This window comes from Megalobrama amblycephala, linkage group LG1 (genome assembly GCF_018812025.1).
Source record: "Megalobrama amblycephala isolate DHTTF-2021 linkage group LG1, ASM1881202v1, whole genome shotgun sequence".
NCBI classification, from domain to species: domain Eukaryota; kingdom Metazoa; phylum Chordata; class Actinopteri; order Cypriniformes; family Xenocyprididae; genus Megalobrama; species Megalobrama amblycephala.
The window spans coordinates 31,875,198-31,897,635 of NC_063044.1; the positions used below are offsets into that span (position 1 = coordinate 31,875,198).

The 22,438-nt window shown below is 38.6% G+C and overlaps 1 protein-coding gene across 1 annotated transcript; it reads right to left on the reverse strand.

Annotated features, from left to right (window-relative positions):
• Positions 1-618: 618 nt before the first annotated feature.
• Positions 619-3,810, reverse strand: LOC125249784. The gene is made up of 3 exons (XM_048162173.1): positions 2,773-3,810; positions 2,367-2,642; positions 619-2,230 (listed from the first exon to the last, which is right to left on the reverse strand). The coding sequence occupies exons 2-3, from the start codon at positions 2,445-2,447 to the stop codon at positions 1,562-1,564; spliced, it is 750 nt and encodes a 249-aa protein (XP_048018130.1). The 5' UTR covers positions 2,448-2,642; positions 2,773-3,810; the 3' UTR covers positions 619-1,561.
• Positions 3,811-22,438: the final 18,628 nt, after the last annotated feature.

Below are 22,438 nucleotides of genomic sequence, written 5' to 3' on the forward strand. Positions count from 1 at the left end.
TATGTGCCTTTTAGCAATATATAAGGTGCAGGGTTGTTCTTGTAGAGGTTTGCTGTTGTACCCCTTATAATAAAATTTTTGCCCTTTTTTGACAGTGCAAATATTATTGTGTTTGATGGCTCAGCACTTGTTATTTACAGTTTTAAAATTGGCAAGTCTTGCTGTATTTGGCCTATCACCAGCTTTAAGCTCATTGACCTCCTTCAGCAGGAGGTTATGGAATCAAACTATATCTAAGTGTTGTTTACACCCACACATTTAAAGGATAATGAGACTGGCATGTCTGTTAAACTGAGAGGATCATCCTTAATTATATAACTATGTGCTTCATAGTACTTGAAACTAATAGCTGCTCTTAATTAATATACAAGCACTTAATTTCCCTTTGGTATAAGGTAGCCTATAGGTATAACTCATTAACAGACCTAACGTTTAGCCAGTTCAATAATTTCAGATTAAGGATGTGTTCACACTTGGCAGGTTCGATTAAAATGGACCGAAAAACAGGGGTCTTTCAGGGGGTCTTGTTCCACTTCCAAACAAATTCTGGTGTGGTTCGACTGAAATATGAACTATAAATGCACCGATTGCCCGGCTAGGGATCGGAATCAGCTGATTTTCCTCATGTCTTAGTGATTCTGAGCTGATCCGTTTTGTTGCCAGCGGCGCAGTCAATAACGTTAGCTGCACGTTCTCACTGTCTTTTCTCTGCTGGTGAAGTGACACACACCCGCCTCCTCGCACTCACTCGGTTAAATAGTGCTTGTATTGCGCATAATTTTATTAATTTCCACAGGTTTCGTGCTCACACCAAATGCACATGCACCATTGATCTATAAGTGGAGTGCACAAGCCGCTTTTCAGTCTCAAACAGCCTGTGAGTCGCAAGTACCAAAATGACTGGCTTACTTAGGCCTACTCACTCTCTGCTCTTGACTAACTTTTGTAACTAATTGTAAGCATTCATTTGTATTTAATTTTTACAATGAAGACTATCCAGTGTTAATTTTTTATTTGATTACTTTAATTTCTGTAGTACTTCTTACCTGAATATACTGAATACCCACCTGAAAATCTTACAGTTTTTCTCAAATGCTAAAACACATTTGACAAATGTTTCCTCCATGTTTCCCAATGTCTAAACACAACACCCTTTTCTAAAGCTACATAAACACAACCACACCTTCTCACTTCAAAACTCAAACTTTCACACCAAAAGAGCAGCTCGAAGCTTTCAAAAATGTAAACACTATACACATCATTACACACTACAGCAAAACAATTGAAAACACAATGCTCAATTTGTGAGAAGGTTCTTTGTTTCATAACTGCCAATGCATATTTTTAGAAACTTTACAGTAATGGATGTTCTTAGATCTCTGCAGAGGATTAGGCATTTAGATTTGTGAGTTTCATATGAAGAGTATAAATCTATAGTAAATTCTGCATGTACACTACTGTAACAACTCAATGCAAAAACAGAATCTATTGCACACAACAGTACTCTTGAAAACATGATCAGGGTGTGAAGTTTTTTTAATTTACTTTATTCACACCACAATCACTGTGCGGCATCATGTCGCTGAGCTGCATCGGGCCACATCACCTCATCCACGTCGCAGGCTATATTGTCTCTTGCCAGGCACCACGGGAAAAACGCCCTGGAATGGCGAATCCATCCTTGGAAGGCCTCCACTGGGATGTCAACACAGGCCAGCTCCATTGCCCTTAGGAGGTTCTCTCTAGTGTATGGTTGTCTGTCATAAACCTTCCATCTCCACGATGAGAAGAACTCCTCTATAGGGTTCAGGAAAGGGGAGTAGGGTGGCAGACAGACGTTTAAAAAGTGGTTACTGTTGGTGGTGAACCACTCTCTGATTTGGTTTGTTTTGTGGAAGTGTACATTGTCCCAAATGATCACATAAATGTGATGTGCGGGCCCAGGATGGTGTTGTTGGCGGTCCAGGAGGATGTCTTTTAGCTCCTCTAGGAAGGTGAGGAGACGTTGAGTGTTGTAAGACCCAAGGACAGCATGCCGGTGGACAAGCCCCTCCAAACCCATGGCCGCACAAAGAGTAATATTACCCCCCCGTTGGCCAGGAACCTCAGTGATGGCTCTTTGGCCAATGATGTTACGGCCTCTTTGCCTTCGTTTCTGCAGGTTGAAGCCAGCCTCATCCAGGAAGAGGTACTCATGAGGTCTGGCCATCGCGTCCAACTGTAATATCCTCTGTGAAAATGTGAAAGTGCACAGGTGTTCAGAACAACAGTCAATCAGGTAGCACAGTATTGTCCAGAAGTAATGTAGGCCACTGAGCAACACAGTATGTCCACTAACTGTACTGTGAACATGGATGTATACTTACTTGCACATACTCGTAACGTAGGTCTTTGTGTCGCGCAGAGTTGCGCTCAAAGGGAACCCTATAGACCCGTTTCATCCGCATCTTTTGGCGCCGGAGAACTCTATTGTGGCCAAGCTGACATCAATGCTCTCAAAGTTGACATTATCGGCAATGACTTTGTCTCTGATCTCCCGGAGTCTGATGAGGTTGTTCTCACGAACCATATCCACAATGAGAGTTTCTTGTGCCGCTGTAAATATGGCAACCCTCCCACCTCTATGTGGCATTCTTTCAACTCTAAAGAAAGAAACAGGTGTTGTCAATTGACATGTTTTACAATACAGTAACAACTGATTTGAAACCAATAGACTACTTTCACAGGCTTGTAAAATTGTATTGTGACAAAGAAAGCAATAGAGTACAATACCTGTTGTGTTGTCTGAATGCCCTGATAATGGTGGCCACGGTGAACCTACTCAGGTTTGGACGGACTCGTAGTCCTGCTTCAGCCATTGTCATTCCATGGACAATGACATGGTCAATGACTGTTGCTCGCATCTCGTCCGTAATGATGGTGCGAGGTTGTCTTGCTCTCCCTCCTGGACCTTCTCCTCTCCCTTGTTGGCCTGCTCCTCTTCCTCCTCTGATTTGAACTCCTCTTCCTCGTTGGCCTGCTCCTCTTCTTCCATGGCCAGCTCTTCTCCCTCCTCTGACTCGAATTCCTCTTCCCCTGACTCTGCCTTCATCCATTGTGCTTGTTTGGAATCTTCAGCAAACCGTGCACTCTGAACTTGCTTTTATACATGTGGTCACAGCATTAGCAACAAGTGTCTTCAATTTTGAGTCGTTGTGTGTAATGAATGACGCCAGGTGTGTTCATTCTGTTCAAATATTGCTGACTGTGGCAAGCATTTTGCATCACATGAGCTTTCATTTGAGAATATGAGCAGAGTTCTTTTGCAACTTGTGTTTTAGCAAAGAAAAATGTGTTAAGATTTATGAGAATGGAGGATTGTGTTTTGTGAATTGTGTCTTCATGTGAAATGTGTTTATGATATTGGAAAATGATGGCTAGATTTAGTACTGTGTTTAGACAACTGGTCATTTGGTTTAGAGGATTGGCTTTTGTGTTTTAGCATTTGAGAAAAACTGTAAAGCCATGTTTATTTCATATTTCTCTTTATTCTATTGCATTCATTTGTGCTGTTGTTTGAAATTTATTTGTTCTTTTTTTTATTATTACTGTCTTTTTACTTGTTTTACTTGACATCTAAACAAACCAAAAACAGGATATGATGTCGCAAGATGCAACCCTAAAAAGGACAGAATCCTCAAGCACACCTGTTTTTTTCTCGTCATAGTCATGATGTTGCCCATCACAGTTCAGTACAGACGTCAGAACTGTGTTTCCTTGCAGCAGATCTTCATTTGTTTGTGTGAGATAGGCATTCCTGCCACTGTTCTGACTTCTTTACAAATTTTATAAGCTCTTCACGAGTTCTCAGCTGGTAAAAATATCACCATATGTACGTACATATAGCAAGCGCATTTATCCCAACTGTAGGGACTCGTTCGACAGACGTTACCAAATGGCTTCATCAGCCAGAGGCATGATTGAACAAAGCTTCATTTGGTCCAAAAGATCCATTTCCTGAAGTGATGACGTGACTTCTTTTAACAAAGGACTCTGTCTAAAGGACTTCTTAGCTCATCAGCAATAAACTAATCAGAACCCATCACGTGGATTTGATCACATTAAATCTATTGATTCTCTCACAAAACCCTCTTGTATTATCGGACGGAACAGGAAAATACCCATCAACGGATTTAAAGACGAATCTGTCCTATCAATACCTCCCTTGTGTTGACCGTCCATCGTGACCCGGTCACTCGTGACTCCGGTCAAAGTTTAAACTATGCTTAAGGACTCAATCTTGAATCTCAAAAGGGACAATTGTCGATTACTTAAAGTATTAACTATATACAGAATAATACATGCCATGATGTAATTACTAACATGTCTATTCAATGTATTCAATATGTGGGTTTTCTTCAAATGCATTATTGTAATCATTGTTTTAATTAGGTCAGTCTAGTAATATGTGTGTAAGAAGTGTGTCATGTTTGAGTTCTAAATGCAGAATTTATAATTCTGTGTAATTCTGTGTGAATGAAACATTGAAATTCAGTATCAGGAAAATATTAAGAAACTTTATATTGTTGTTAATAAAACAGGAGAATGTTCTGCAGATATCACGCGATGTGATCAATAGACAATAGACGAGGCGTGTCTAATCTCCGTAGCAACGTCTCATTGGAGGATCGCTCCCTTAAAACTATGCTGTCCGAACAAGCTAATGTCAGAAGCTGGAAGTCAGAAATCAGAAGTCAGGAAATCAGTCAAAGGTCGGCCAGAAGCCGGACTGAAGCACAGTCGTTGAAGCCCGTTAGCCGAAGCACCGCTACTTTGACCACGGCGGAAAAGTCGCATGGGTCATTGATAACTGATTGACCGGGGCTGATTTTCCATCGAACACCCGACTTCAACCACGAGCTGCGCCGCTGATCATTCGACAGCCGTCACATCCAGACTCCGCAACCCTCTGTGAAATATCTGACCAAAGTCTCCCAAGAAGAGAGCCGCTCAAGCCAGGTGCTCAGAACAGGGCACCACACCAGCCAGCAGCATCCTTCAAAGCTTCCGCGCAACCCACAGGGCTTTCCCGAGAAGACGTCACCTGAAAGACAGCCAATCCAGAATGGGATTCCGCTGTACACGAGTCACGGAACAACCCGATTACCTCAGCTGTCACAGCAAACGCAGGTACAAGCAAACTTCTCTCTCTCTTGCTGGAAACTGGTGAAACTCCTTTAAACCTAAAGAATCAAGCCAAAGCTCTGCTTTTGTGATTTTCCTCAGGTTATGAGTTAAGTTAGCACTGAACTTGGGACTTTTCATAACTCATCAACTCCGCGAATGTGTGTGCATGTATGTATGTGTGTGTGTGTGTGTTTAGCCTTAGTTTCCTGTAATCATTAGAAGTAGTCAATAAATCTTGTTTTGATTTTCACATATACGAGTTTCTTGTGCTGTGTATCAAATTACTGTCTTAAACTCAAAGATCAAGTTACCTCTTGCTTATAATATAATAATTACAATAATAACAATAATCATAATAAAATATTGTTACTGTTGGCCGCAGAATAATATTTTATCCAGAATTGGTAAAATACTCTAACCTCAATTTTCGCTGGACGAATAATTGATGAAGTGTTAAATATTAATTCTGAATCATTTACAGTGAATCATTTACAGTTGATTCAATTCTTATTCCCTGTAACAATTAAATTGAGCTAATAAATAGGCTAAGTCCTTACACAACACACCAGTGTTAATTTCTCTGACAAATAATTTTCATCTACAACATTTTTATACTGACGAAAACAATACAATAACAAAATAAAAACCAGTTTTGAATGACAAAAAACTATGATAAAAAAATCTATTGTCATTTTGTCTGTGAAGAACATAAGTTGGCATACACTTGCTCTATGTCTCATAAAATGTTCAAAAATGTAAACGTCTGAGAGAAAGAGAAGAGCAGACATATGGATAAAGCCACGGTCACACTTTTGAGCATGTGAAATTTCTTCGTACTCTTCAATGGTTGTGATATGATGTGACACTCTACAGCATCTTTTTTATAAACATGAATTAAACATATAACAAATAGTAACACATTCAAAATGTAGAAAATATACAATCTACCCGTCTTTACTGCAAAACTATCATTCTTTTAATTCAGCCAAGAGGTCTTATACTGGTCACATGAATTTGCAGCTGAGTTCACCAAACCTGAAATTTGGAATGCTGTGAAATGCAAAACGTTTCACATGAGTTTGCGTTTGTGGTGTGACACATTTGCATGCATATGAATGGAAGTCAATGGAATGAAAAGTGTAGTGTGACCACCCCTTAAATGTGAAAAATTGTGATGATGCGAAAGAGAGCTCAATTCAGTCATTTTCTGTGCGCACACAGAAAGCAGCCTCTCAGCGCACCAGCACTGAATTGAGCTCTCTATAGCGTTTCGCACTTGAATAGACAAATACACAGAAAATTATGTCAAAATATCCAGTTTGGCAAGTACCTGATTGTTATATATATAAACAATTCGGATGACTAAAATATGACTAAACTAAATGGCATTTTTTTTAGTCGAGAGACTAAAACTAAATCAAAATTTGCTCTTAAAATTAACACTGCAGCACACAGCATTGTTTTGGATGTTTGGTAAGTTCTGTCTCAAAATACACGTCATAAAAGCCATTTTTTGTCTTGCATTTTTAGGGTCGGTGTTAAAAATGACTGTGAATGCTAAGCGAACCAGGACTAATTGTATCATTTTGGAACATGGTGTTTCTGTCCTTTTTGGACCATTACAAGCAGTAGTGATTGAAAAAGGCAGCTTAGACATTCTGCAAAACATCTCATTTTGTGTTTTACACAGAAGAAAGAATGTAATTCAGGTGCTGAACAATAATTAGAGCGAGTACATAATGAAAGTTTTTTTTTTGTAGATGATCTTTCCCTTTATTTGCTGCAAAGAACCATTGATCTAGGAACCGGTAGATTCTGTGGAATGAATAGTTCTTTCAGAAGATTTTCTCAGAATAAAGGCAGGAGACTCAAACAGAAAGCAGTATCTGTTTGTGCGTTTGCCCTGAACCCATCACTGCTACATGTTGTTGAAGTGAAGCACTAGACAATGTTGTTGCTGAATCAGTGAGCTTGACAGTTTTTGAATTTACCATTCTCAGAAAGCCATCTTGGTATCTCGGGAAAAACACTTGCTCAGTTGCTCATTAAATGGTCATTTATCTCTCATCTTAAAACTTGCACATAAAACGCTTCCAGCTACATCTCTTTGTCTCTTTGTCTCTTTGTTTCAGTTTTTACACATTCTCTTACTCTGTGTTCCGTATCTCTTCTTGAACATACTTACTAATACTGTCCAACACATGTTCTGGATTCATGTTTCTAATAGCTACTAACGGTCATTCCTGGGAAAAATAAAGTTGTTTACTATTTCTTTATGCATGTGCTTATGTTTGTGAGGGTGTTTGCACAGCTTTTTTCTTGTTTTTAATTATTTGTGTTTGTTTGAGAATGTTTGAGCATTCTATTATTTATGTACTGTATTATTTATTGCACATCTTATACATTTTTCTGACCCAAATAAATCTGGATAAACTTCAATATTGAGCTTTTATTTTAGTGTTGTTGGCACATTATAAATTATATGAGATATAAACTATTTAAAGTCAACTATTAGAGGGATTATTTTTTTTAATAAATATAGTGTACTGTCCAGAAGTAGAAATGTATCTATGAAACCATATACAAAAAAAAAAAAAAAAAACTGAATAAAAAACATAATAACAATAAAAACAATTAAAAGCTGCATTTGTACCAAAGAAAACTGAAATATAAAATACTTTACAGATGTGTATGTGAGTATATGGTTACAAAATTTCAGTAACATAGTCATTTTTTGCTATACAGATTACTTATTTTGCTGCTGGTGTACATGATGGTCTTTATGTTCTGTCTCTATTCCCAACCACTGTACAAAAAATAAACAGTAAATAAAAACAGTAAAATGATAAAAACATGTTCTTTGTGACATTAAAACATCAACAATTCTGTTTTTTTCCCCCTTCTGAGACGTTCAATACCTGTGCTTGAAAAACTGCACACATTTTTTTATTCTAACTTTATGAAAGTTTCTAAAAAACTGTCCATTAACCCTTAAATTGATTAATGTTTTGCCAATCATTATTATATATTCGGGTCTTTAGCGGCCCAAATCTATATCTAACACGGATGGATCTCTAAATGCTGCAGTAGTATAAAACTCTCCTAATATTTTAATAACAATTACAAAATAAAAAAAATAAAGCCTATTTTGTTATCTTTTGGAGCCTTCAGGAATAAAGCACTTATTATCACTAGGGATTGAATTATTGTTGCACAGACCCTATATGCTTTTTACAAAAAAATAAATTAGAAAACAGACATTATATTGTTTATAATTAATAGACTGAGGAATACTGTTACATGTATGGTCTGTCTCTTATGTTTAAACTGTATTTTTGGTTCAGTCCTGTGACCATGTTTTCCTGAGTTGTCGTCATCAGTCATCCAGTATACCTGTTGTCCATTAATTATCTCATTAGCTCCTTTTGTTTGATCTATCCAAAGTTCTGTTTTCTGCCATTCAATATCCATCTTTGTCAATAAACTCACCTGAGTTTATATTATTAAAGGATTAGTTCACTTTCAAATAAAATGTTCCTGATAATTTAGTCACCCCCATGTCATCCAAGATGTTCATGTCTTCTTCAGCTGAAAAAAAAATAATGTTTTTGATGAAAAATTCCAGAATTATTCTCCTTATAGTGGACTTCAATGGCCTCCAAACGGTTGAAGGCCAAAATTACAGTTTCGGTGCAGCTTCAAAGGGCTTTAAACGATACCAGACGAGGAATATCTTATAGCGAAACGATCAGTCACATAAACAAATGATCGCCTTCCAAGTGCTTCCGCCAAAACCGCACTTTGGTATTCTTCAAAAAGCTTATGCTGTATGTCCTATGCCTTCCCTATTCTACTTATGGAAAAAATGGAACTGGCGCTGCGTTCGTTCCGTAAGTAGAATTGGGAAGGCGTAGGACATACAGCGTAAGCTTTTTAAAGAATACGAAAGTGCGGTTTTGGCAGAAACATTTTTTTCGAAAAATTTGATTGTTTCGCAAGATAAGACCCTTATTCCTCGTCTGGTATCCCCTTCCTTATTGTGTATTTGTGTGCTGACATTCTTGTCATGATGGAATTTCTGGTTCCCCCATGTACCTCATTTCATACAAAGTACATCTAATCAGGTAAATACAGTTCTTCCTGTTCAAGGGAATGGTCTGCATGATTCTATAAACACTGGTTCAAAAATACCCTCACGTCAAGCCTCCGTGTTTCCTCAAACCCTGGCCCCTTATAGGTTGTGGTGGTGTCTATAAAATCAATGACATCCTGTTTCCACTAATATTAACCTTGATGGAGGGGTGATGGTGATTCAAGGTGTTCAGAAATTCCTTGAATTCCCCCTCTGTGCCCTACCAAACATCCCACACGTCATCCAAAAATCTCCAATACTGCAATTGGAAGTACCTTGCACAGGGGGAACACAGATTCCTCCCACGATTGGAAGTACCTTGCACAGGGGGAACACGGATTCCTCCCACTCAGCCATGTAGATACTGGAGTAAGCTATAGCAAATCTCTTACCCATGGCCATACCTTTGATCTGTAGCTTGTACTGGCCATTGAGCTAGAAATCATTCTTGGTAAGGCTCAACTCCAGTAGCCTAAATATGATTTCATCAGGCCTCCCTTTGTCCAGGTATTTCCTGAAACAGCTCCTTACCGTTGCCAGGACCCTCTCAGTCTTGTTGTTAATATAGAGACTCTCCACATCCATGGAAAAAAAAAAATCAGGAGTTAGGACTGATTTTGATGTCTCATACCTTCTGGTAGGTATCTTTCAAATGACCTCACTGCTTGTTGGGGTCATATTCTTTAGAGACCTCCTGTGGTGAAAATCAAGTTTTTAATGTTGTTTATATGTCTATGTAGTGTTTTTAATATGCTTTAAGAGAAACCATGTGCAAATTCATAAGTCAGCACCATTGCTGAGTATTTTATGTTTGAAACTGCAGTAAGCCAAAGACAGTCTAAAACCTGCGTTTTGAAATCGGTGGTGTTTGTGACGTCACAGACTACCTTGTAACCAATCACAACAACGTGCCGGCAGGCTTTAGCATATCATTAACTATGACTGCTCTGAAGCAGGAAAGTCTCGAGAGAAGCCAGGTTATCCCGGTATATATTCTGTTGATATGATAAATTGTGTAGATTTAGCAATATATATAGCTATATGCCTTTCTCCACTGACGTTCTGAGTTGTTCAAAGTGTTTGTAAGGATACTGATTGTTAGAAGGCAGCTGTCTGACTCTGTCTGAGATGAAGAACGGGAACGGTGTGTGTAACATTAGCAACACGTTGTCAAGCAAAAGGCTAATTATATTAATTCATATTAATTAATGACAGAACCGTCGCAAGGGCTGTGCCAAGTGTGCGAGCGCATATGGGGCTCGCGCCAAAGTAAAGTGACAGCTGACTTGAAGTAAAGCCAATAAAGTTCATGTTTTTGTCTTGAAATATTTTAATACTATAAAACATAGCTGAAACAATATTGATCTAAGCGTGTGACTGTGATTCATGTGCATATGTCAGTCAGTGTGGCCTCGCACATCAAGTTGTGACAGAGCTATTCAGTCCATTATAAATTCTGATTTTGGCCACCTCTAAACCATAGATATTAGCCTACCTGATAACTTCAAGTAAATACGCTGGAAATCCGCGCTCATTCAAGGATGTGCATTTATTTCATGTATGGAGACATGCAGGAAATTGCTTCAGGTGATTCAGTGAGAGAGCAGTCCAAAAGAATGCAAGTGGGTTCAGACCGTTTTGCGAAGGCGTTTTACCAATTCATAATTTAAAACACAATTTAAGCGTCAGAAATTATAAAGAATACGAAGCGAAGTAAGCTTTTTTCTTAAATATCTACAACACAAACAACAAATTGCTCATCACTATAGCAACAAAAGACTCTCAGAGCTGGTGTGAGCAAATGGAGGCGGGGCTAATTTGCATATTCATTGATCCGTGATTATTAAATGAGGCAAGGGTGCAGAGTTACATTCAAGCTATTTTAAGGCATGAAGAATGTCATTTTGGTGATCAGAAATGAGTTTTAAGGGATAAAATTATTGACTACAGGGGGACATTAAAAAGTTATACATGCCATGTGTGATTAGTGTGCACCCGGGTAGCACACCACTCTTGAACAGGCCCAGTCCATTGGATCCACCACTCTCGCCCTTTCACTGTGGTCTTTCTATCTCCTGTTCCAGCCTCTTCCTCTTCCTCCCATGGACTTCCTCTTCCTCCTCCTGTTCATCTCTATCTCCCTGTGCTTTCCCACTTCCAACCTCTTCATCTATAGTGACCCAAACTTCTTTGTCCTCACTCTGCACCAGAGCCTCAGTTGCTTCCGATAACTGATCTCTTTGCTCCTGCTGGCCATGTTCTTGTATGGCCTCCTCTGACTCTTCTTCGCCTACCTGCCCTCCTTCCTCTGGTTCTTCCTGTGTGGTGCTGCCATGGATTTGCAGGGACCACAACCTTAAAGGGAACCAAGGGCACTGTTAGGCCTGAACCCTCACCAACCCACAGCTGTCACAGTTCATGTTTTTGATGGGACTGATCCACTCTTTCCACTGATTTTGTCTCCTGGCAAATTTTGTCTACTTTTCTTTCAATCAAAACCATCCTTTGTTCTTCTATTTTTAGTCCCCCTTCTTTCACATCAAAATCTAATGTGCCGCTTCCCAACATGGAGTTAAGTTTATCATCGGGCTATTTCCTTTAGGGTCTGCCTATGGCCAACTCCCCTGTAAGAGATAGGTTTTAGTGGTTGTTTCAAATAAAGGGATAGCCCAAATGCATTAGAAGTAAGACTTCCTCCATTAAGGGGTAGGTTTATGTATGTTGCAGGCACAGAAACAATCAGCCTCCTTGGTGGAATGTCTGGAAATTATCATGATGACTTGTCTTTGTGGATTTTGGGAAGAATGTAAAATCTTCTACATCTTGGTGTGTCCAAGGTCAAAAAGGTCAAGGTCAAAAATGACTGGTATTACTATTGTTATGAGGACATTTTGCCCCACAATGTAGGCTTTATCGGGACCACACAGACACACACACACACACTTTATTTAAAGAGCACAGTAGTATTAGTATGGTTTGCCACCCTGAATAGTTGAAATGACTTACATTATAAAAGTCTGTCCACTATAGTGCACACCATGTGTCAGTAGGTCAAGGCACCCATGGGAATGAAAAGTAATTAGACATCGAGTGAACTTTATAGGGATTTGATGAGACATTTGCATTGTTGTGATGTGAAGCTACTGATAAATGTCTTGCCTTTGACAGGTGATTAATTACAGAGCCATTGTTTGGTGAGGAGCGCTGACATTTGGCTCTGGTTATGGAACATTGGTCAGTGACGGTGTGTGTGAAGCTCGTGGAGCATCTGCAAAAATAATTAGACTGAACAAAATGGAAAGGACCGGGCCGGGGCTCTGCTAATGTCTGTAATAGAAAATTTCCCCATCTGTGCATTTTAAGTAAATGTTGTGGAGCATTAATTTGTATGATTCACCTGCTTCAGCACTAAAAAAACATAATTTGTCACTGTATAGTATCATTATACAGCATAGAGCAGTCAGTCACTGTCAAAACGTCTAATATAATATAATTATTTTTTTTTTGGAGCCAGATGGTGTAGATATAGTCTCGCTTAGCCAGACCTTCAGACTGACAGCAGAAGGTCTGCACTTTAATCGCAGCTTTCATTGGCCAAGGATCACCCAAGTGGATGTTTGACTGACATGTAACACAACCAATCACAGTTTGTTTTTTTCCACGTCATGTTTAGGGGCGTGAAAATGTAAAGTCAATGTCCCTACAATAATAGACCAGCCTGCACCTAATAAATTATTATTTCAAGAACGTTGTGCAAGTTTACTGCAACAATGGAGCCCCAAACTTCATATACTTTTGAAAATCCAGCATTTAGTTGATCCTGGTAAGCGTCCGTTATCACAGTTGTAAACAAGGCACTGTTCTTCTTCCTCGAGGGGATTTGGCATCACAGCATTTGTTTCCAGGCGGACCGTTAAAGAACGTGACACACACGTCTCCTGAACATCATAATTCAATCAGATGACGACTTCTAAACTCCTGAAGTGTTTCCAGTTAAGTGTGCCATATGCATAAGACATTCAGCCAACGGTCCGTGGGCGTAGCGTCTAAGGGTGAGACTAGTGTAGAACCAGTTTTGATTAGCAAGGGCAAACCTTGATTCCTTGTATGACACAAACAATCTTGCAGTGATCTTCAACAGAAACATTGTGCTTTACAAAAATCCAGATCTTAGGATCTTTTTTAAGAGTTCAAGTTATTAAAATTTGTATGCTGTACTGCTGCAGTGGGTGGCAGAAGTCAAATGTATGCCATTCCCATTATCAGGAAGTGCTGCCCTTGTCCTTTTTATGCAGATGAAAGACAGTGATGTGCATCGAGGCAGGTTGACAGCCCCTCACAAACACTAACCCGCATGACAGTGCTGATTGTGAAGCTGTAAGGAGCAGTGGAGTGTGTGATGGAGTCATCCGCTGTCTGTCTCACAGCCTGCATACTGATGACCACAAATTATAAAGATTTCTGCTGAAAGATTCATTCATTTCTTTTCTTTTCCTCCCTTGTCCATCTCAGTGATGTTTTCCCCTCTTCCCTTTTCACTAAAGCACTAGAACATTTTCACTAGCTGGGTTATCTTTAAGAAGGAATTCAATCAGTCAATCAATCAATAAAAATAATAATAAACTCTAGCAAATGTGCATTGTTTTAAAATAAGACTGAGTGGATGCTTCCCAACCTCACTTCATATGTGTTAGTCTACTTATCTTACTTTTTGCATTCGGATGCTGGTGTTTGGGAAAGCAATTGTGTGAGACAAAATCATTCTGATGTCAGACTTTGGCTCAAGCATTTCAGAATGATAAAACCAACATTTGAGATGCTGTGCAACGTGATTGGTCAGCAAGCTAGTCCAGATATCCAATCACATCCATTGTTGAGACAAAGTCATGTAAGTTTTTAGTTGGGCATCAAAGGATTTTTCTCAGTAAATGTGTTTTCATCCTAGTTTATGTGCATGTCCTCTTATTGGATAAAAAATATATATATATATGATCCACCTCAATTGAGCGCATACATTTTTTAGAATTTATGCACATCTTGGGTTTCTATCCAGCATTTTTTTTTTTTATGCAAAATACCAAAATGCGCATAAAATGGGTGGATAGAAACATAACTACTGTGGCTTATGCATTTGTGTTCAAATCTAGTGTAAATCAAGCACATTCACATGCCCTTCACTCAGTTTTGAACCATGACATTACCTTCATTAGTGCCATGACATTTGACAAATCTAAAGTTTGACATTTATAAAACCTAAAACAGCCTAACTTGCTGTGAATGCATGCACTATTTTTTTTTTTTTTTTTACAAATATTTTTTGAAGTTCTAAGTTTGAGTATGTTTTTCAAGTAGTAATCAATAGTATTTCAGTCATCCTAGTTCAAAATTTCATGTTTAATGTGTTACTTGCCATTTCTTTTAAACAATTTTAACTAGAAATTTCACAAAGTAAAGTAAATCTTACTACAAAACAAAGTAAATCTTACTTATGAGTAAATCTTATCATGAGTATATAGGGAAGTGAAGAAATAGTGTACACAACATTCCTTTTTCTCTTGTCTTTATCCACCTTATATGACATATTTCAGAAGTCCTGCTGTCTAACAAGTAGCTGCATCCATCCATCCGTATTCCAAACCATTTGTCCTATGAAGGGTTGCGGGGAGAAATTAGCAACATGCTGTGTTAAATTGTTCAAACTGGAGTACAGTGTGTCACACAAAAGGTCAACAGTATTTACTGATTTAGAATATCAAACAGATATTTTATCAGTACAGCTGAATGCAACACTGACTCCTTCACCTTCACACGTCATCCTCAATGAAAAACATTAAAACAAAATTAAACTTCACTAATTACTCTGAAAGCAAATCTCTTTGACAGAAACATATAAAATGAGCAATTCAAGGACTATTTACCAAAATGACTGGTCATGAGTTTAAAATTCAGCTTTAGTCTTGTGGAGTGACTCACAAAAATCTAATTTGGAAATCTCTTTCTTAAAAATGTTGCTCATCAGGACCCCACCAGGAAGTAAATACGATTTTCTAGCATGCAAGTTTGTGGAGGGTTTACCTCCTACTATTAATTAAGTTTATAATGTTCATGTGGAACTACATTGGTGTTCATTAATTCGGTCCCACAGTAGGACTCCTCCATAATAGAAAGAGATTAACAATCATGAAGTAGGTTAAAGCTTTATTTATTTTTGTGGATGTTAGTGCATGGGAGTCTGGCCTGCTAAAATGCACAGCTTAAACTAGCCAGAGGTGATTTTCTTGTCTTATCTGTTCTAGTCCAAACCCCTTCTAAAGCCATTAAACCAGACCAGCCAAAACCACTTGGGCCAGGGAGGTCATCTAAGTAATCTAGGCTGGTTTAAGCCTGTGTACAGAAATTTAGACAAGTAACTGCATCTATACATCTATACATTTTATCCAAATGTCTACATTTTAACCAAAATCTTAGAGTGTAAGTAAAATGTCAGTGTGTCAGCTAATCATTTACAAAGTGCAATACCAACTCCTCATCATAAAACTCTAGTATGATTGACCAAGGTGTGTTTCAAGTGTACTGATAGTAAGAATTACAGTACTAGGACATTTCACTATTTGTATCACTCTTGTCTGTGTTCACAATATTCCAGACCAGAGTATGTGAACAGTGCCTAATTTTTTGAGTTCTCATCAGGAAAGGAAATTGTTTGTTTTGCGCATGATACTTTATTTTCACTAGAACATTGTAAGTAAATCTTATTCTTCATGTGCCTCCACAAGGTGGACATCGACATTATTGATTTTTTTCAAGACTTAGGAAGCATATCACAAAACTTACTTTCCCCCCAACAGTGCTTGGAACCTCTGGGATAATTTGAACACTAAATAAATTTACTACTGTCATCCAGTCAACCAACTCAAACAGAGGCCGACTGTTCCAAACAAGAAATTGTTTTGCCAGAGTGAAATGAAGCGAAGCTCTGACTAGGGCTTTAGTCTAGTAGTCCCAGGCTTTCTGAAAATGGAAAAGTCCTGTCAATGCTGCTTCTTTGCATAAGTGTATGCATACTGCACAGACTTGCTGAGTTAAAGTGTTACTACATTACTGGAGGCCACTTTTCTTTTTCCCTGAGCTGTCAGAAGTCATGAGAGCCAGATGAGATGCTGAAGAGATGTGACAGAGGTTGTCTGCTCTAATAGATTTTACCCCATGAGAGCAGCTCTATTTAAATTAGACTCTGTGTAAATGTGTTAATGAATCTACCGGTAGAGCTCCAGGGGGAGAGGGTAATGTGGACGGGTAAAGTTTTCATCAGGCTAACTGCTAACAGGGGCAGGAGACACATTCTCAGTGTCTGCAGTGGTCAGCACAGGATGTATTATTGAGTGTTTTTTTATTTTTTTAGCTCGTAGCACCCACCCATCTATGTCACTGAAGCTACTTTTGTTAACTAGTCCTAGGTTTTTCACCCGATCGGAACCAAACCAGTGCAGAAAGATTCTCTGGAGTCTGTTTGTCAGTAATTATCAAAAATTCAATTCATCTCAATGATGGGATGCTAAAACGTGCCATGGCCACTTTTACTAAAATGGCTATTACGCTAGAACGGAATGAGATAATTTCACCAAACTTGGTACACCTATCTAAGGGCACAGTCTGTGCTCACATGAAAAAGGCTGTGGCGACTGGCCACTTGGTGGTGCTATAAAATGAAAAAAAATAATGAAAACGACTATAGCTATGCAACAGTCTGTCCAATTGACTTGAAAACTGGCATGCAATGTCTTTGTCCAAGGTGCCATGATTTTACGTCAGGACACTTGCGTCTCTCGAAAAACATGGCCGCTGTCAGCCAATGACATTTGAGCACCTATCGGACTAAGTTAACAGAGGAAGATTGAAACGAAACTCACTGGGCCTGTTTGACTCACGGCCTTAGAGGCCTGTGAGAACTTCAAAAGAAATCAGCCACCGGGGGGCACCATCGCATTTTTCAGGTGGGTAAAGCCAGATTTACACTGCACACGTCTGCGGTGCGTTGCGGCTCTGATGGAGTCGTTCACGGCCACTCTAGTCGATCACGGCCACTCTAGTCAATGCTAAATATAGGCGACAAGTCTACTTTTGACGGACGCCGTGTCCAAGCCGCACAGCTGAATTACAAAACAAAGTCAAAATAATCACCAGACTCCGGATCATATTTCACATCACTAGGAGGCCAGAGATTGATGCTCCTGGTTTGAGATCAGTAGAGGAGACAATCAAAATTTTAATCTAGGCTCTTGGAAAAACGTGTTTCTACCAACATTTTTGCTCCAGAAACTTCAAAAATGAACCTATACATACAATTCACTGCAGTTTCAAGCCAAAATGAACACTAGTGGCAGTAAAACACCAACAATGTTTATTCCTTTTTCACACAAATTTTGATTGCAGGGGAAGACTATCAATTAATAAAGACATCTTTTCATGTGATTATTTGCATAATACTATGGTATGACCTCAAAACACTTTTACCATAGTGCAAATTTGGAAACTAATGTATTTGGACATTCGCATCACATAACCAGCTTTATATGAGTGGCTTTTCTGACATAGCAAACTTGCTTAGTACCTCATATGGTACAGTACTGCACTTGCAAGTCCCATGAAACACAATTCATGATAAAAGCTCAAAGACTTGTAGAAAAAAGCTCAAATGGAATGGTTGCATTTTTTATCTCACATTTGCTTTTGTTTTTAGTGTATAGGGTTTAGTGTAGGTGGTACGGTATTTTCAGATGTGATAGAGCATTAACCTTTTAGCGCCACTTACCAGACATTTCATTTATGAACTGCCGTGATACGTACAGCAAACAATGTAATATAATGCTGCCAGAATCACATTCATCTATTTCGGATAAAATTGAATGTGCTTTTAGAGCCACTCACAAGACATTTCACTTTGAAAGTGTCGTACATGTAGAAATGTAATATCATTTTGCAGAAATGTCGCCACAGGCACGTTTTTCCAATGAGCCATGGGTTGGAAAAATTGCTAGTTATTTTTAATTAATCTCATACTGTTTCTGACATCTTTTTTGAAGACATGGATAAAAGAAATCAGCTTGATTTAATTTAAAAAGACTTGGAGAACTCATTAATCTAGCTGTGTGAAACTGAAAATTCCCGGGATTCATTTAAATTGTTGCTCACACATGTCAGAAAGATGCATCATCGCTTTTTACTAATTGTGTTGTACTTAGTGTAAATAGGTGGATTAGATTTGAAAGCTATGGAGGAGGAAATAATGACTTAAGTATTTAACTTCACATCACACAAAGCTGTGAAAACAAACATTCTGCAAAAATATCTTAATGTTCCACCGAAGTTAAGCAGGCAACAAAGTTAACAAGTTTAATGCAAGTTTGGAACAACATGAAGGTGAATAAAAACAATATAAATTCAAAGAGATTGTATATCTGTACATCAAAAGACACTCACAGAATTAAGCAGACTGTGTTTGTTTCTTTCAGCGGTTTTGTTCAGAAGCCTTTAAGCTCTCAAGCATATTAATATGTCAAACCACAGCTATTGATCACAGTTGTAACGTCCTCCATTAATGCTCGAGAGCTCACAGTCAGCAGCAAATCTTTCCCTATCAGCATACACTGAGTCATGCTGCCTGCAGAGGATGTGAGGGAATAAGTCTTTGTAGAAGTGTGCTGAAGGATGAGGCACAAACAGTTTTGAAGGTGGAAGTTACTCTGATGAATGTTTATTAAGAATACAAGTTAAGGGAAGGACATGTGGGTCCATGGTGCCATAACAAATCTAGAGTTTGTGTCTTTCATTACAGGCAGGATCTGCTTCTGAGGTGCATAATGCCAGCTCCCAAGTTCAGTAGTCAGGGCACTGATCAGGGAGTCGGCCATTTTAAGGGCTGTCTCAATCGCAAAATCTTACCAGTGCACTAAAACATTTGCTCCCTAAGATGTCTCACAATGCGACATGAAAACCAGAGAGCATTGATGCTCATGTTCTCTTAATGGAAGTTCTGAAGCATGAAACATAAATCACATGAGCCAACTCACTACACATAATAACAGATGTTGTGTATATATATATATATATATATATATATATATATATATATATATAATTTTACTGTTGTTCATAAATACCAGTAGTGATGTAGTACAATGTGGATGTCAGTTCGCCAGAGATAAAATCATTAGTGCCACAATGTGTAATTTGAATAAAATAATTTTTAAAAATAACAATTGTAACGTTTGTATATACAGGACGAAGGAGACGAACATTACACACACTTTAGTACAAAATAAACAAATACGAAACAAAAGTAAAATGCTGCCAGTTCCTCACGGACAACTGCCGACCACACAAACATAACAAAACATAAAATAAAGTCCAGGGCTGGTCCTCTCTCGTCCTTCACTGTCATCGCTCCTCCTTTTATGCTTCCGGAGCTCCTCCGTGAGAGATTCGAGGCCGGTGCGACTCGCAGCTGATGCTCATTATCACTCGCTTCACCGGCCTCGCACCATTCCCTCACGGCTCTCGCCCGCCCTACTCGTCACAACAATAAATAATTTTAAGAAAATAAACCTTGGACTTGTTTGGTGTGCAGATTCCGTTATCTTTTTTTCCAATGTGTAGTGAGCCAGGGTCCTTAATCTCCTTGCCAGTTTCCAAATTCGTGTACATGATATTTGGATTCACGACCTAGGAGGCTAGGGAGCTGATTGAGATGTAGCCTTGGTCTGGTGTTGTTTGTATTTCATGCACACTGTTACATTGCCTTCGCTTGTTTTGATAATCTTTGTGTTGGATTATACTTGGACTTTTTTTTTTTTTTTTGGTACTCTCACCTTATCTTCATTGTGTGGTAGTGTTTAGCTCTATTTAGTCACTACCTACTTTCTGCCTATATCAAGCTCACCCCATTGAGTTACCACTTTTGTCCTCTCCTATTTATCCCTAATGCTAAACAAATGTTTGCCCATATGAGCGACCTATTATCTTTACATACTAATGGCTCCTGGTTGATGCACAGACACTGTACAATATGTCAACAGGGGTTTCACAGTAGCCAACCGAGCATATGCACATGCTGATATTATAGGCATGCCAATCCATTATTATTATCAGAGACACCATATAGACATTCATGCAGTGTCCATGATGTGTGATCTAACAAAACCTTTTGCACATTTTTTGTTTGTGTAATGACAGTTGGTTGACTAACGATTATGAATTTAACACCAAATGTTGACCTTTCTACAACCTGAATTCCGGAAAAGTTGAATAAAATGAAAACTACAAGACTTTCAAATCACATGAGCCAATATTTTATTCACAATAGAACACAGATAACATAACAAATGTTTAAACAGAGAAATTGTACACTTTTATCCACTAAATGAGCTAATTTCAAATTTGATGCCTGCTACAGGTCTCAAAAAAGTTGGCACGGGGGCAACAAATGGCTGAAAAAAAATCAAGAAACTTTTAAAAGATTCAGCTGGGAGAACATCTAGCAACTAATTAAGTTAACTGATATCAGGTCTGTAACATGATTAGCTATAAAAGGGATGTCTTAGAGAGGCAGAGTCTATCAGAAGTAAAGATGGGCAGAGCTGTGAAAGAGTACGTAAAAAGATTGTGGAATACTTTAAAAACAATGTTCCTCAACGTCAAATTACAAAGGCTTTGCGAATCTCATCATCTACAGTGCATAACATCATCAAAAGATTCAGAGAAACTGGAGAAATCTCTGTGCGTAAGGGACAAGGCCAAAGACCTTTATTGCATGCCTGTGGTCTTCGGGCCCTCAGACGACACTGCATCACTCATTGGCATGATTGTGTCAATGATATTACTAAATGGGAATGGGAATACTTCCACTGTTGGAAACCAGTGTCGGTAAACACAATCCGGCGTGCCATCTGCAGATGCCAACTAAAGCTCTATCATGCAAAAAAGAAGCCACATGTGAACAGAAGCGCCGTTGTGTCCCGTGGGCCAAGGCTCATTTAAAATGGACTGTTTCAAAGTGGAAAAGTGTTCTATGGTCAGACGAGTCACAGACGCCATGTCCTCCAGGCTAAAGAGGAGGTAGACCTTCCAGCGTGTTATTAGCGTTCAGTTCAAAAGCCAGGTATATAAAGGTTTTAGAGCAACATATGCTCCCCTCCAGACAACGTCTATTTCAGGGAAGGCCTTGTGTATTTCAGCTGGACAATGCAAAACCATATACTGCAGCTATTACAACAGCATGGCTTCGTTGTAGAAGAGTCCGGGTGCTAAATTGACCTGCAGTCTAGATCTTTCACCTCTAGAGAACATTTGGCGCATCATTAAACAAAAAATACGTCAAAGACAACCACAAACTCTTCAGCAGCTGGAAACCTATATCAGGCAAGAATGGGACCAAATTCCAACACCAAAACTCCAGAAACTCATGACCTCGCTGCCAAGACATCTACAAACTGTTTTGAAAAGAAGAGGAGATGCTACCCCATGGTAAACATGCCCCCGTCCCAACTATTTTGAGACCTGTAGCAGGCATCAAATTTGAAATGTTATCTATGTTCTATTGTGAATAAAATATTGGCTCATGTGATTTGAAAATCTTTTAGTTTTCAATTTATTAAAAAAAAAAAAAATCCAAACTTTTCCAGAATTCAGGTTGTAAGATGGAGGTGCTGATGATCAACCAAACGAAGAACCAGGTATTTCATATCAATCACAGATGCTTGAACAAATGACAGAAAGTTGAACAAATGGTAACTCTGGCTTACTGCCTACAAAATTAATAATAATATTAAAAATTAAGTTATTAAAGTCGGCATTTAACATGTTGCGAAAGTATTTTCTTCCTTATTGTGGCATATCCAAGTGAAACTGCTTCTGGAATGAAAAAAAAATGACTGGATCGCAGGAAGTTTTGTTAAATGGGTCTAGCCTACGGAGGACTGCTCTTGTTGCTTAGCATTTATGTACTAATAAGTATAAAACATCTATAAAATCACTCTTGGTAAGATATGTCAACTTTTTTTTTTTTTTTTTTTTGTATCATTTGTATTGTTAGGTATTTGGAGGAAGGAAGGATCCACTTATTCTATCCCTCTTGGACCAGAG